The 15753-nt window shown below is 35.2% G+C and overlaps 1 protein-coding gene across 1 annotated transcript in view; it reads left to right on the forward strand.

The window, feature by feature from the left end:
* cers2b (ceramide synthase 2b) overlaps window positions 1–15753 on the forward strand; it is a 35298-nt gene that overhangs the window by 4420 nt on the left and 15125 nt on the right. The window contains exon 2 of the mRNA XM_073846813.1: window positions 14756–14929. Coding sequence (XP_073702914.1) covers window positions 14757–14929 — 173 coding nt within the window. The 5' untranslated portion in view covers window position 14756. The remainder of the gene's footprint in view (window positions 1–14755; window positions 14930–15753) is intronic.

Consider the following 15753-nt stretch of genomic DNA (forward strand, 5'->3'; position numbering starts at 1 on the left):
TTTTGGGTGTTTTCTTTCTAGTAGTCTGAAAAAAAAAAAAACACTTTATGAAAAACCAAAAAGCCCAAAATCTCAAGTTTGACAAATTGACAAAACGGCAAAACTCAAAAATGTAAAGTGCCAACATTCAGAATTAAATAAACATAGTATTTGTGATGACCTGAAGTTGACACAAAGTTTTTGAAGAAATGTTTGCTCTTTGTAGAGTAAAACACCGGTATATATATCATAGTATCATAGTATCTATTTTGTAAAAATAGACTTTGATTCCCAAACTTACTCTTGTTAAAGGCATAGTTCACCCAAAAATGAAAATGTTGATGTTTATCTGCTTACCCCAGGGCATCAAAGATGTAGGTGACTTTGTTTAATATCAGTCAATGGGCACCAAATCTTTAAGAGTAAAAAAACATACACAGACAAAACCAAATTAAACCCTGCACTTATTGTGTACATACATGTTTTTACATTGTACTTATAGAAAAAAAATACTTGCATGTAATTACATCTGTAATTAATTTCTGTAATTGCATTCATAATTACACTGTTGACCCATCCCTTACACCTTAGCTCACCATTAAACCTACCCATACCACCAAACCTGTCCCTAACCTTACCCATATCCCACCTCAAAAGTGTTTTGCAATACAATATGAACACAATAAGTACATTGTACTTATTTTTTTATGTAAGTACATAGTAGTTAAGGCCACCTAATATAAAGTGTGACCAAATAGGCCCTCTACTCTACTTTAATGCAATGCTAAAAACCTGCAGATCTCAAATTTGCATTATTGTAATCTAAAGGTTACTCTGTGACGTATCAATCGAAGTGATATGAATTCACGGTTCAGCAAGTTCAGCAAATTTTAACTTTGAAAAGCAATGAAATTTGCATGAGCTTGCGTTTCCTATCTACTGCATTAATATTCACAGTCAGTACAACAAAAAGTGTAGTGTTTCTGTTCCTTTACTCCTCATAAAAATCCAAAATCAATTCTCTAGATTGGGATTTTCTATTATTATTGTGTACCAGTCATAAGGGTCACTTTTCCAAAATTGAGATTTATACATTATACATTATATGCAATCTAAATAAATAAAAAAGCTTTCCATTGATGCATGGTTTGTTAGGACAATAGGGCAATATTTGGCCAAGATACAATTATTTGAAAATCTGGAATCTGCAAATAAATCCAAATACTGCGAAAATCACTTTTAAAGTGGTCCAAATGAAGTTCTTAGCAATGCATATAACTTAATAAAAAATTATGTTGTGATATATTTACAGTAGGAAATTTACAAAATATCTTTATGGTACATGATCTTTATTTAATAATCTAATGATTTTTGGCATAAAAGAAAAATCGTTAATTTTGACCCATGCAATGTATTTTTGGCTATTGCTACAAATATACCTTTGCTACTTATGGTTTTGTGGTCCAGAGTCACATATATGATATTTTTTGTAAGTATAGAACTGTCATGTCACAATTGACATAAATGACCTTTTTTACAATTCAATTTGCAATTTACCTTTTTAAAATAAAGTGGTATGTCAGCTAGGTTGACATAATTCAATTTTATTTTATTTTTAAGCATATTAGTTATTTGATCTAAGTATATTTTCTAAAACAAAGGACAAAAAATAACCAAAAAACATGATATTAATTAATTATTTTATAATTAGGTCAAAACTATTTCTTTACAAAAGAGACTAATATAAAATGCCATGCAGGCCCTCATGTCAATGACTGGTCATTGAATGTGTGAATGAACTGTTTCATTAAACTTCTTTAGACTTATTTTCTAGAGCAGGAGGACATTGTAGGAGTGTGTTTGATTATTAAATCTCTAGGCTGACCCAGTGTGACCAAAACCAGCATTATTTCACTCTGCCATTTGTACTCCATTACTGGAAAAGCTATGTTATCATGAAAAAATCTGAGCTAATTTCACATTATTTGGTTACACCCAGCACTGAATCTCTAACATGCTGTTGATTACCACAGAAAATGTCAGTCAACATCATGCTCTAATGCATTTGTGTAGTGCACAAGATTTGTTTAGTCTCTTCAGAACAGGAGCTAGAACTGTAAGACACAGGATCCCTGCAAACTAGAATTAGACAGGGATGATTTAATTGACTGACTCTACAGGGAAATAAGTGGACTTGCTATTATACAGACACACTGGTGTTGGTTCAGCTGCCTAAACAGACGTATGATCAGCAGAAATCATCCCGTAACACCCTCAGCAGGCAGAGTAATTACCATACACAACAGACACGTTTACACAAGGCCAGTGATGGACATTTGACTCCCAAATATTTGTCGCTGGCTTTACAAATACTGAGCAGGCTGGACGTGCTGCTGGTGATTAGTTTACTGAGTTCTTGGCTCGACATTGACTGGCATGAACGGCTTCACGTGAGCAAACCACCCCACCATTACTAAGCAAAACTGCTGGAAATCTGACAGCTGCACCTGGACTCGTCCATCACTTGAGTCAGTGTTGAGCCAGCTGTGATTCCACTGGGTGTCTAAAGTGATGTTGATGTGCCAGAAATGTAATTATGTAAATCCTCTTTGCAAAAGCAATTGCTCTTGCATGAACAAGGTTTCTTTTAGTTTCTAAAGTAAATGTGGTGGTGCTTGCAACCGTTGGGTACCAGGTTAATCGGCGCTATATGCTTTTTTCAAGCCATCTGTTCACATTATTTTAACTTATTTTCAAAATAATTAAGTTTAACAGCTAAATTAATGGTGAAAAGCTACATTACCCATGATGCTATACAGAATGATGTAATTGAGTCTTGCTATGCTATTTACAAATATGGGTCATTCTACAGAATTGGTACCAAATCAGAGTTGGAAACATCTTGAAAAACATTTTTCCAATTGCAAATTATATCCAAGCTACAAATTTCTAGTAATTGTGCAATATATATATATATATATATATATATATTATAGAATATAGACTTATATTATATATTATATATATTTTTTTTTTTGCTATTTTATTAAAATGTTTTCAGAAGTGAATCAATAACAATTACAATTTTTCAAGTGTGATTTATGAGATTTTTTGTATTTTGAATCCAGTTTTTCTTTGTGAAAGGCAAAAAAGTTGATAAAACTGATTTCAAAGTTAAGGATTCATTAGTTTGAATATACATTGAACCAAACACTATCATAACATCTTAGTTGATAATTCAGTATACTTTGTTTTTTTTGACAAAATAACCATGTTTTGGTAGTGCAGGTTGTCCGCGGATCCTTAAAAAGTCTTAAAAAGTCTTAAATTCAGATTTGATGGGTCTTAAAGGAATAGTTCACCCTAAAATGAAAATGTGATGTTTATCTGCTTACCCCCAGGGCATCCAAGATGTAGGTCAATACAGTTAGGGTATGTCAAAAAACTCCTATCTCATTTTCTTCCCCAACTTTAAAATCATTCTAAATCGCTGCAGAAGTACCGATCCAGTGTTTACAATGTAAACATGCAAAATAGATCAAACGCCCTTTACAATAAAAAGGTAAAACAGCGATTTAGGATGATTTTGGCATTAATGAAAAAACGAGACGGGAGTTTTTCAACATACCCTAACTGAACCGGAAAAAAAAGTTTACGCAGGCTTAGACAAGACGAGCCTTTGAGGTTAAAAAGTATATAAATTGTCAATTTGTTTTGAAAATGACCAATCTTTTCGCTAGATAAGACTCTTCTTCTTTGGCCGGGATTGTTTAGAGCCATTTGGAGCGGCGTTTAAACTGCATTTTGGAAGTTCAAACTTGGGTGCACCATTGAAATCTAGGGCTGTCCCCGACTATGAATTTTCATAGTCGAATCAGAATTTTCGAATCTTTCTATAGTCGACCGATAGTCGAATCATCTAGGCTTATGTGCGTGTGTGAATGGGTTGGGAGGGACACGACACTATAGTCAGCAGGAGGGTAAAACTATTTTTATTTTATTTTATAAGCGACCAAAACTGCCTGCCAACTGACAGACAAACTTATTTAGGTTTAAATAAAAACACAGAACGCGTCTTTTAGTTCTAAAAACGCGAGGCGCACAGCACTGCCTTTTTTGGTGACTTTTAATGAAAGAGCAGTGTGCTGCGGTTTTTTTTATGTTGCTAAGCAACGACAGAAACAGCTGTCCTGTCAGTCAATTCAAAGGATTATAGCGCGAGCGCTCTAAAATCTTAGTTTTTTGCTGTTAAGTAAACTGTCATATTAGCAGAAACCCTAAATAATACAGCTCCGGGTTACCCACGATAGACACCAAAGGTTTCTCCTCCATTTCTTGGAGTCTCCGGACTTTTTAAGCAACGGTAAACTTTCGCCATCACAACAGAAGGCCCGCCTCTCCATTCATTCGATTGGACAATGGAAAAGAACGCGAATGACGTTGGGCGTTTTTCCGCTCAGAGGTGATTTTTTTTTCAACTTCTGGCGCTCAGAGCACTCCTGCAAAACGCGAGGCGCAGCAGGCGGCGAAAACAGGGTGCAGAACGCTCACTGCCAACAGAAAACCATTCAAAAGAGGCGCCTCCAACTGCAAAAACGCGTTCGGTGTGATCGCCGCCATCCCTGCCGTCAAGATGGTCCTCATCTCGTCATGCATCAGGGAAAGTGAAAATTAAATTAGTCACAGGGGTGGTTGGATTTATTCACAAACACGTTAAAAATATTTATTGAACGCTTCTTTCTTTTCACTTTTGTTTTTACTGCATTATCATAATCAAAGGCTGTATATAACTTAATATAACCGTACAAAACCAGTAGTTCTGTGTGCAATTAGACATCGAGCACCCCCATATTGGCAAAATGGTATGATGCTCGTTTCACCCGCGAAGATTCGACTGTGAGATCGGTGGTCGAATCAGGCTCCGCATATCGATGCATCGAATCTTCGACTATTCGGGGACAGCCCTATTGAAATCCATTATATTGAGATAATTCCTAAAATGTTTTGCTTAAGAAACAATTTCCTATCGACTAAAAAAAGAAAGACATGAACATGGATGACAAGGGGGTTTTCTGGAAGTGGACTTCTCCTTTACAGCTGTCAAGTCAGCAGTTTTGTCCATTTGTCAGATTTTTTTTTGCTTCAAATTAAAGTTCATAATGTTGTGATTCTCCTATAGCTGGTTCTTGGCTTATAATGCTTTAACAAGGACTTTTTTTTAAATCCCTATGGGAAAAAATGTTTTTGGAATCAACAGCACTGATGTTGTGAGGTACACTCTTAAAAATAAAGGTGCTTTAAAAGGTTCTTCACAGCGATGCCATAGAAGAACCGTTTTTGGTTCCACAAAGAACCATTCAGTCAAAGGTTCTTTATAGAACCATCTCTTTCTTACCTTTTTATAATCTGAGGAACCTACTTTTGCCACAAAGAACCTTTTATGAAACGGAAAGGTTCTTCAGATGTTGAAGGTTCTTTAAGGAACCATTTAGACTTGTTCTATTGCATTATGAAGCACCTTTATTTTTAAGAGTGTACGGTGGTTGCTTGATATTTTGAGTGGTTGTTGACATATAGCTATGCGGTTGCTAGGAGGACCCTTCTGCCTTGTGGTCTGTATATATGACTCAGCTCCCACCTTCAGTGGAAGACTGGGGGATTTTATTTTACTGCTTTCATCACAAGTATAATTGCTTAGAAAAGTGTGTTTACTAGAGTTGTGAGCTTTAATGAGTAGTCTTGGAATTGAAAATTCTAGCGATGCACCGAAATGAAAATTCTTGGCCAAAGCCGAACAAAATAAAACACTGGGCCGAAGGCCAAACGGTTTTTCATGTTTTATTTTGATTGATTCATGTCTTGTGATTGTTTCCTAGTGGGAGGAACCCTAGTGAGGTTTAAGTTCTTCATCATCTGATAAATAATGTACTCAGTGCTCATCTTGATAAGAGCGTAAACTCAGTGGACAGACAGTGTCAGAGCATTTGACCTCGTTGCATGAATCATTTATTAATGTCTGACACACATCTGGGATTGGGAAGGCTGCCATTAGGCATCATTAGTGCTCTATAGATAGACTATAATGAGTCTATGGTGCTGTCAGACGTACAGTACGGTGTTTTCCAAAAGACACAAGGTTTGTCTGGTTAGCCTAGTGTATTTAGCCCCTGCTAGCTGATGTAATACCATCGGCTTCAAAACATTGTTCTCCATATAAACAGCAATCTGTTTATATTGTAAGAGCAAGTGCACTGAGATGAATGGGAATGCCAATGGAAAGCATTCTGAATGTATTCAAAACATCTGTGAATCTACACACTACTTATCATTCACACACTCACTCTTCTGACATCTGCTTGACTTTCCAGCACTCAAAAAAACATGTTCCTCGCATAACGCTTTACACACTTCCTCACAGCCCTGCCAGACACAGCACACACACTGCACTCATAGGTTCAGTAGAAAATGGCCAGAGTTGAGTCACATGACCAGAGCGACCAATGAAAGCTCAGGAAGCGCTGTCGTGAGCGGGACGGGCGTCTGACCCTCACAGGCGTGTCAGACAGTGGTGAAGAGGAATGCTTGCATTAACACAAGTTCTAAAACAACACAGGAAGAGTGCTAAACTGAACTTTATCTGACCTCGTAGCATGTTCTGCCAGCACTGATGGATTTGACTGATAAACACAGCCTCGTGAAAAAGAAGCACACTTTAGCATCTTAAAAAAATAAGTACTCACAGAAATAATATATATAAATATACAGAAATATACTTAAATACAAACAGAATATAATATTTTCAGACAATTGCATCTTAACTGCAATTAAATTAAATTGCAATTAAACTATTTGCATTTAATTAAAAACTAAAATAAGTTTTTTTTAGTCTTTTTTTTAATGAAATGCAAACTGTTGAACTTTAGAGGGTTTTGAAACTTGTATGTCATGGATTTAAATATATTTGTAATTACACATTTGTAAAGATGACATTGTAATTTAGTACTTTTGAACAATTATATAAAATGCAAAAAATATTTCAATATAATTTACATAAGTTGAAATTTAAGGGTTAGAGTTAGGCACAGCCACCTCCCAATTAAAAGCACCAAATAGATGATGATGTTATATATATATATATATATATCAAGCTAACTGATATATTAAATATTATTGAGGGTTTCAATAAAGATTTAAGTACTGAAATGCTTTTTAAATTAGTTTTTTTGGAACAGCAGTTTTTGAAACGTAAAATATATAGTTTCTTTTTATTTAATTAACAACTTTAAATCAGTTTTATATTTTTAGTCTCCATAATTTTTTATTTAATTTATTTTCAGACAATTGCATGTAAACTGCAATTAAATGAAAATGTATTTTAGTTTGAAAATGTTTTTTTTTTAATTAAATGCAGATGTACTTTAGAGTGTTTTAAAACTTGTATGTCATGTATTTAAATATATACACATTTGTAAAGATGAAGTTGCAATTTAGTACTTTTGAACGATTGAATAAAATGCTAAAAATATTTCAATATCATTTTCATAAGTTGAAATTTAGGGGTTAGGGTTAGGCACAGCCACCTCCCAATTAAAAGCACCAAATAGATAATTATAAATATATATAAATATCAAGCTTGCTGATATATTAAATATTATTGAGGGTTTCAATAGATATTAATAGGATCTTCGTAAACATCTTAGATTTGAGTGCTGAAATGCTTTTTAAATTTTGGGACAGTAGTTTTTGAAACGTAAAATATGTAGTTCCTATAAATATAATAAACAACTTTAAATCAGTTGTATATTTCTCCATAATATTTAATTTATTTTCAAGTGCAATTAAATGAAAACATATTTTAGTTTAAATTAAAAAAAATTGTAATTAAATGCTAATAGTTGAACTTTAGAGTGTTTTGAAACTTGTATGTCATGTATTAAAATATATTTGTAATTACACATTTGTAACGAGAAAGTTGCAATTTAGTCATTTTAAACAATTGAATAAAATGCTAAAAATATTTCAATTTAATTTTCATAAATTGAAATTTTAGTAGGATCTTAGTAAACATCTTAGGTTTGAAATGCTTTTTAAAATTGCTTTTTAGTTTTGGGACAGCAGTTTTTGAAACGTAAAATATATAGTTTCTATATATATAGTGCACAACTTTAAATCACTTTAAATGTAATATTGAATAACACACTACTGTTAAAATTATATATATTATATTATGTGCTTTAGTGTTAGCCAACATATCAAAGTAAGTGTATTTCTTTGTTTACTCCTTATTAAAACAATAATGAAAAATGTATTTATTTGAGAATAAAAGCGCACTTTTGAAAAGTCTCTTTTGTGGTCTTTTATTTCCTTAATCTGCAAGTACAGTGTTTTAAAAACATACTGGTAGGATTTGAAGTGCACATTCAAAACATCTGAGTGCAGTTCTTTTTCACAAGGTGACTCTGTGTTAAATATAGTACAAATACAATCTGAAGTGACAAGCTGGTCTTGATTTTGATCATTTAGAGCTAGGCCTATTGTTTATGAACTGCTCTTCCAACAGGAAGAACACAAACGCTGCACCCGAACATTAAAACAGAAGTGTGATACCCTGTCACTGATTCAACTTCTGTTTTATGAAACTCATCTCTATGTAACTCACAGGATTTAAAGGAACAGTTCACCTAAATGACAATTCTGTCCATTTATGTATGTTATTTTCTAAAAATGAAAAGTTCATAGTTTATAGTTTAATTTAGAGTAGCCAAAGTAGATCATGCAAATCACAGATGGCAATGGAAGTTATCGCTGACTGAATATTTTCCCATCCCTGCAGCAGATCGCAAAAAACACAGCATCTATTCATATGCAAAGTTGCCTTAACTCTAAACGGAGGGAACACTTTCATATGTTTATGTTGCACACACCTCCTGTTTAACCAAACATTCGTAAACTCATGAACAATCCAAGACTAATTCTCCTAAATGTTGAACCTGCTGATGTTTACCCCTCATTACATTCATCTGAACTCATGAATTCATTGCTCGTCTCCTGAGCGGTGTGGTGTTATTGTTCTGTGATGGATTGTGTGAGCAGAGAATAACAATGAAGCTAATGTTCAGGCCACATCTGCTGGAGCTTTGTCCTCTCAGAGGGGTCAGCGAGAGGAAATGCTCTCAGATCAGTGTCGATGTGCACTGTAATACATGCATGCAGCTCTAATATAGATGATCAGTCACATGACTTTGGTGATTGAAGTTTTGGTGATTGGCTCAAAGAAATGGATAGTGCTAATCCTTCTTGAGTGAAACCACAATAATAGACAACAGACAACTGGTGGAGTTTTGTGTCACGATGAAATGGAAGTAGAGATTGTTTTCTGACATATTATAAGGGGTCTTGGTTCTATGCATTAGTTGTTGATTGGATGTTTAGATGTGGGCGTGGCTGTCAAAAACCAATGAGAGTTTGCAATCAGTTGTAAGAATGGAGCTTTTAAGTGGGCTAAACCAATAGAATGGTGGAAGTATGACGTCACTTTTTAGGCCGATCGGCTGCTATTTTCACACTGGTTCCCCTTTACAAAAAGGCAATAGGATTTTTCCATAGGCTTTTGGATTATCGCAAAAAAAATAAACTCGGTGTTCAACCATAGATCATGAAACCTACATGTTTTGTCCATCAAGATAATCCTCACAAAATAATATAACTTGTATGAATTGTGAAGCCTAAATACAAATGGCAGCTAAACTTAGGCTATAAACGAACTACATCAGTCGCTCGCCTTCAATGTCGCCACCAACATGTTTCCCACAACCTTTTTCAAACTTAGTTTTAGAAACATGTTCAGTGTAAAGGATTTACTCCATGTTACATGAACCTTTTCATATAAAACTGGAATAAATTAAAAACTAGAGCCAAAATAAAACTGAAATGAAACATTAACAATAAACAGTAAGGAGTGAATAAATGAAATAATCATTACTAAAGCACATATGAAAGCACATATTTCTGTGCATTTCGAAATAAGGTCCATTAAAAGTCAATGAATCCTTGATTAATACGGATAATTTATTTAAAAACGAGTCTCCACATAGTATTCAATAAAAATATAGTGCATGAAATAAAAAAAATAACAGCAGAGTGAGCAAGTTTTTGATTATGGATTATGGTTAAACTTATTTTAGTGAATAAAGTACCATATTTCAGTTATAGTTTTGTTAAGGTGGTAACACAAAATGTTATTTTATCCTTTCTTCTAGAAAATCCTCAATCTTTCTGTTTTCTAACAGCTTCATGTGGCTGTAAACATTTAATTTTTACATGACTTCATGCACTATGCATCAGTAAAGTTTCACTGCAACAACGTAAAGCCGGTAAATTTGGTTTTTACATGGAATAATAGTAATATGAATTTACCTTATGGTACGAACCCAGAGTCTGGTTACATCAGTAATAAAACAAGCATTTTCCATACAAAACTTGTGGTTGCATTTCGGGGCAAAGCAAAAACAACATTGTTGAGCAACAATATAAAATACCGGGAGCTAGTTTGGTTATTCTACAATTAATTGTACTACAAATTATACTACAATTAGAAAATACTATAAATTGGTAATCTGTTCTGCGTGATGATGTTCAGCACCTGTAGTCCCATTTTTCCCTTTTTCACTTTCCCTTTCATTTAGCAACTTGTTAGCAACCGTCTTTTTAAAGAACGGTTTAAAAAAATCACGTGTGGGGTGTAACTGGTGTGTTTTATGTTGTGCAATAAAACTTAAAAGTATCTTGAGCTTGTGTTAACCACGGACCTTATTTAAGGGATTTAACCAAAATCCCATTCAAAAAACCCATTGACTTTGGGGCGATGGAACCGGAAGTGCTAAAATGCAAACTCGCTTCTGTGTTTCTGTTTTCTGACACTTAATTGCATGTTAATTGCAATTAAATGAAAATGCATCATCCCTTAAATTTATATTAAATGAGCTGAAATTTTCTCTATTGACCTTACCTGGATCCCACCTCAGTAGCAGCAGAAGTGATTAGAAATTCAACATGAGCACAATAGCTACATTGTACCTAACAATTAATTATTTTATTATTAAAAACAGTGTATTTAGACACACCTGTATGCATTTATAAAAGGAATATGTTGGATTTTTATTTCATTCTGACTTTGTAATCCGTATTTCTGTTCTTGCAAAAGTAATAAGCACACAGTGAAATATACAGTTCTGTTGCTGCTGCATGCTGCAGCCAAAATGCAAAGATTTAATGCAAACATTGGCAAATCCAGCGGGGCTCATTGTAGCAGTCTGGTGCTTTGTAAACACAATTTTGTTTCCAGGTGATCTGGTGTAAACCTATGCAACCTGATTCACAAAAGGACACTCAATCAGATTAGAGCTGTCCTGGTGCTTTCCAGTTTTTGTGTGCAATAAGTATCAGATGGTCAGAATGCATGTCTTGTAAAACTGAGATCAAGCTCAAGACAAGACTGAGAGATTTTCAAACTAGCTCTACTTTTAAGTGATTGCCATGGGATGACTATGTTTATCACTGATATATTTCCCCATTTTCGCTACACAAACGTGCCCATCTCCCACTTCTTTCTTTGATATCGACTGTGAAATCATTTGCAGAAACTATTGCATCAAGTAACAAAAAAACTGAACCGGGTTGTTTTATGCATAGAACCGGCAGCTTTTTCCTGTCTGAGCAGTCTGTTGCTATGACTCTCCAAACATGCAAAGTTTTCAGAAATGATTTGTGTTTTCAAGAATGACGAATCCTCCCATCTTTTACAATTCTCCAGTGCTTCAGTCAGTTGCATCAGTGACCACATCCTTCCACTCTGTGTTTTTTTCCACAAACTGTTCTCCTTTCGGCGAAATGTAAAAGTTGTTGAGTGCAGATTCAGGCCTAAAATGTTAAATGTAAGATCACCTTGTAGTTTCAGTCCTAAATTAGACTGTGTTCGGGGTCTAACGTTAAAGCTGAGACTAGCTTCGAGGAATCATTCATGTCTGGAACACAAATATAGCAAGATGACGCACACACTGAACTTTAAACTATAGAATTAGAGCTTTAGAAAAATTCTTAACTCTAAATATGAGTAATAGCCAGAAACATCATGTTCATTCAAAAGTGCATGTGGATTTTGAATGTAAAATAAACTGCATGCTTTTTGTGAAAACAAAAGTGGTGACAGTCACACAATCTTATTTATATAGTTGTTTCCCCTTTTAGGTTTCTTTTTTTTCAGAGCTGCCCGTTCAAAAAATAAGTGCATGTAATAATAATCCAAAACCAATAATAATGCAAGGCTTGGCAAGCGGCAGTAATAATTAGGAGACCACTTTAGAGTAACCACATCACACAAACCTCAGCTATACTGTGCAGATTACATACACACCTCACATCTGCCTCCTGTCCTTTAATGTTAAACAGCATGCATGCTCTTCCTCTTCAACATGAAAATACAAAACCACTCGAACTCAACATCCTTATCTAGATCAGCTGTGGTCTGTCTTGAGGTTGTAACATAACCAGTCACTCCACCCGGTTGAAGCCTGTGCATGATCTTTTTAAGCAGAATGTAAAGATGTTGTTTAGGAGCCAGAAGCATCTGTGTGCACGACGCAGCTGGAACAAAGCTGTAAGCTGTAGAGATGCAGTGTGAGCTGGAGTGATGTAAACTGTTCACTGTTTAACATGGCCCAGTGCATGTACCCATATCAAATTTTATAACACAGTTGTGTTTGTGAAGGCAGAACTGTTATATTCACTCATACTGAGGGTTTAGATGTTTGGAGGTTTTAGAACAAACAGCATTGAGTGTTTGTGTCGTCCTGCAGCGTTTGTGCTCAAATCATGTGATAGGATGGACCATTTTTACTTGATAAAGAATGAAACAGGTTAAAAGTTAAAGATATCAGGATTCAGGACTCTTTACAATTAATGGAAAAATAAGCAGCCTTGTAGAAGCTTGGAATATGATCTTACAATTTTGACTTTTTCCCTCAAACCTGCAAGATAAGAGCTCAGAATTCTGAGGAAAATGTAAACTTTCATTCTTTCTCAGTTTACATATTTTGTTTTCAGCACTGAATAAAAAAATAAAAGCTTTTTTCCTCACAATTTTGCCAGTATTCTTAAATCAAGCAGTCACATAGCAACACCTCGGCAACCACCCAGATCATGTATGTTGTTTCGTACCTGTAGCTGCTCAGACTGGATGTTACTCATATGTCTGTTTCCTCTGAGAGGGAAGAAACAGATTGATTTCAGAGTAATTCCAATAATTATTATTGTTAGAAAATTTTGGCAAGTCTGGCCTATGAGCATTCCTTTCACATGCTTTTTAATCAAATGGATGGATGGATGGATGAATGAATGGATGGATGAATGAATGGATAGATGGATGGGTAGATGATGAATGGATGGGTAGATGATCGATGGATGGTTGGATGGATAGATGATGGATGGATGAATGGATAGATGGATGGGTAGATGATTGATGGATGGTAGATGATGAATGGATGGATGTATGGATAGATAGATGATAAATGGATGGACAGATGGATGGATGGATGAATGAATAGGTGATGGATAGATGTATGTGTAGATGATAAATGGATCGACGAATGGATGATGAATGAATGGGTAGATGATGGATAGATGGATGTGTAGATGATAAATGGATCGACAGATGGATGGATGGGTAAATGATGGATGGATGGATGGATGAATGGGTAGATGATAAATGGATAGACAGATGGATGGATGGATGGATGGATGGATGGATGAATGGGTAGATGATAAATGGATAGACAGATGGATGGATGGATGGATGGATGAATGGGTAGATAATAAATGGATAGACGGATGGATGGACAGATGGGTAGATGATGGATGGATGGACAGATGGGTAGATGATGGATGGATGGATGAATGGATAGATGGATTGGTAGATGATAATTAGATGAATGAATGGATGGATGGATGGATGGACAAATGAATGGATACATGGTGATAGATGGATGGTGGATGAATTGATGGATGGATGATGGATGGATGGATGGATGAATTGATGAATGGGTAGGTATATGGTAAATGGATGGATGGATGGATGATGGATGGATGGATGAATTGATGGATGGATGGATGATGGATGGATGGATGAATTGATGGATGGATGGATGATGGATGGTGGATGAATTGATGGATGGATGGATGATGGATGGTAGATGATGGATAGATGGAAAGATAGATGATAAATGGATGGATGGATGGATGGATGGATGGATGAATGAATAGGTGATGGATAGATGTATGTGTAGATGATAAATGGATCGACGAATGGATGGATGAATGAATGGGTGATGGATAGATGGATGTGTAAATGATAAATGGATCGACGGATGGATGGGTAAATGATGGATGGATGGATGAATTGATGAATGGGTGGGTAGATGGTAAATGGATGGATGGATGATGGATGGATGGATGGATGAATTGATGGATGGTAGATGATGGATGGATGGACAGATTGATATGATGGATGGGTGGGTGGATGACGAATGGATGATAGATAGATAGATAGATAGATAGATAGATAGATAGATAGATAGATAGATAGATAGATAGATAGATAGATAGATAGATAGATAGATAGATATAGATAGATAAAATGTATACCATGAATGCAGTGTAAGTCATTTTGTATAAAAGCGTCTTTCAAATGCATATCTGTATCTCATGTGTGTTTGTTCTGCAGTATGCTGGAGTGGCTGAGTGAAGTGTTCTGGCAGGAGCATCTGTGGTTTCCTGAGGGTTTGGGATGGGCTGATCTGGAGGACCGTGATGGGCGAGTCTACGCGAAAGCACGGGATTTGTGGGTGGCGCTGCCAATCGCCGTCCTGTTTCTTCTAATTCGACAGGTCTTTGAGAGGTGGGTCAAAGCTTCCTCTGTGTTTAACTCCATGCAGAGCATTTCTCTCCCTCTGCCTCTGTCTGGCCTGTTTATAAATAGATCTTTAGTTCTATTTATACGTGTCCACGTGCTTTTTGTCTCTCGCTTTTCAAACTTTAATATCTTTTCTCCCTGCGTCATGCTCACATTTCTCTCTCCCTTTCTAATCCTGAGCTGTCTCTTCACATCATCTCTTGCTTCCTCAGTCATCCTGTGAATTTTTAATTACTGTGAAACTCAAAGTTATGGAACAAGAGGCAGAAATAGGTTCATCGTTACATATTCTGGTTAGAACTATAATAAGCTGCCTGAGTCACTAATCATTAATTGATCTGAACAGTCCATTTCAACATATCAAACATCATTTAAAATGCACAGACCAAAAGTCACCAAAGCTGCATTTCATCAAAAATACAGAAAAAATGTTTAATATTATTATCTATGTAAATATATGTTCAAATGTAATTAATTTCTGTGATCAAAGCTGAATTTTTAGCATCATTACTCCAGTCTTCAGTGTCCCATGATCCTTCAGAAATCATTCTAATATGCTGATTTGCTGCTCAAGAACCATTTCTGATTATTATTATCAATGTTGAAAACACTTCATATTTTGGAAACTGTGATACATTTTATTTTTCAGGATGCACAGATGAATAGAAAGTTCAAAAGATCAGATTATTTGAAATAGAAATCTTTTGTAACATTATAAACTGTTGGGGAAAGTTACTTTTAAAAGTAACGCTTACAATATTGAGTTACTCACTCAAAAGTAACTAATTACATTACTTAGTTACTTTTTA

Source organism: Garra rufa, chromosome 9 (genome assembly GCF_049309525.1).
Source record: "Garra rufa chromosome 9, GarRuf1.0, whole genome shotgun sequence".
In the NCBI taxonomy this organism is placed as follows: Eukaryota; Metazoa; Chordata; class Actinopteri; order Cypriniformes; family Cyprinidae; genus Garra; species Garra rufa.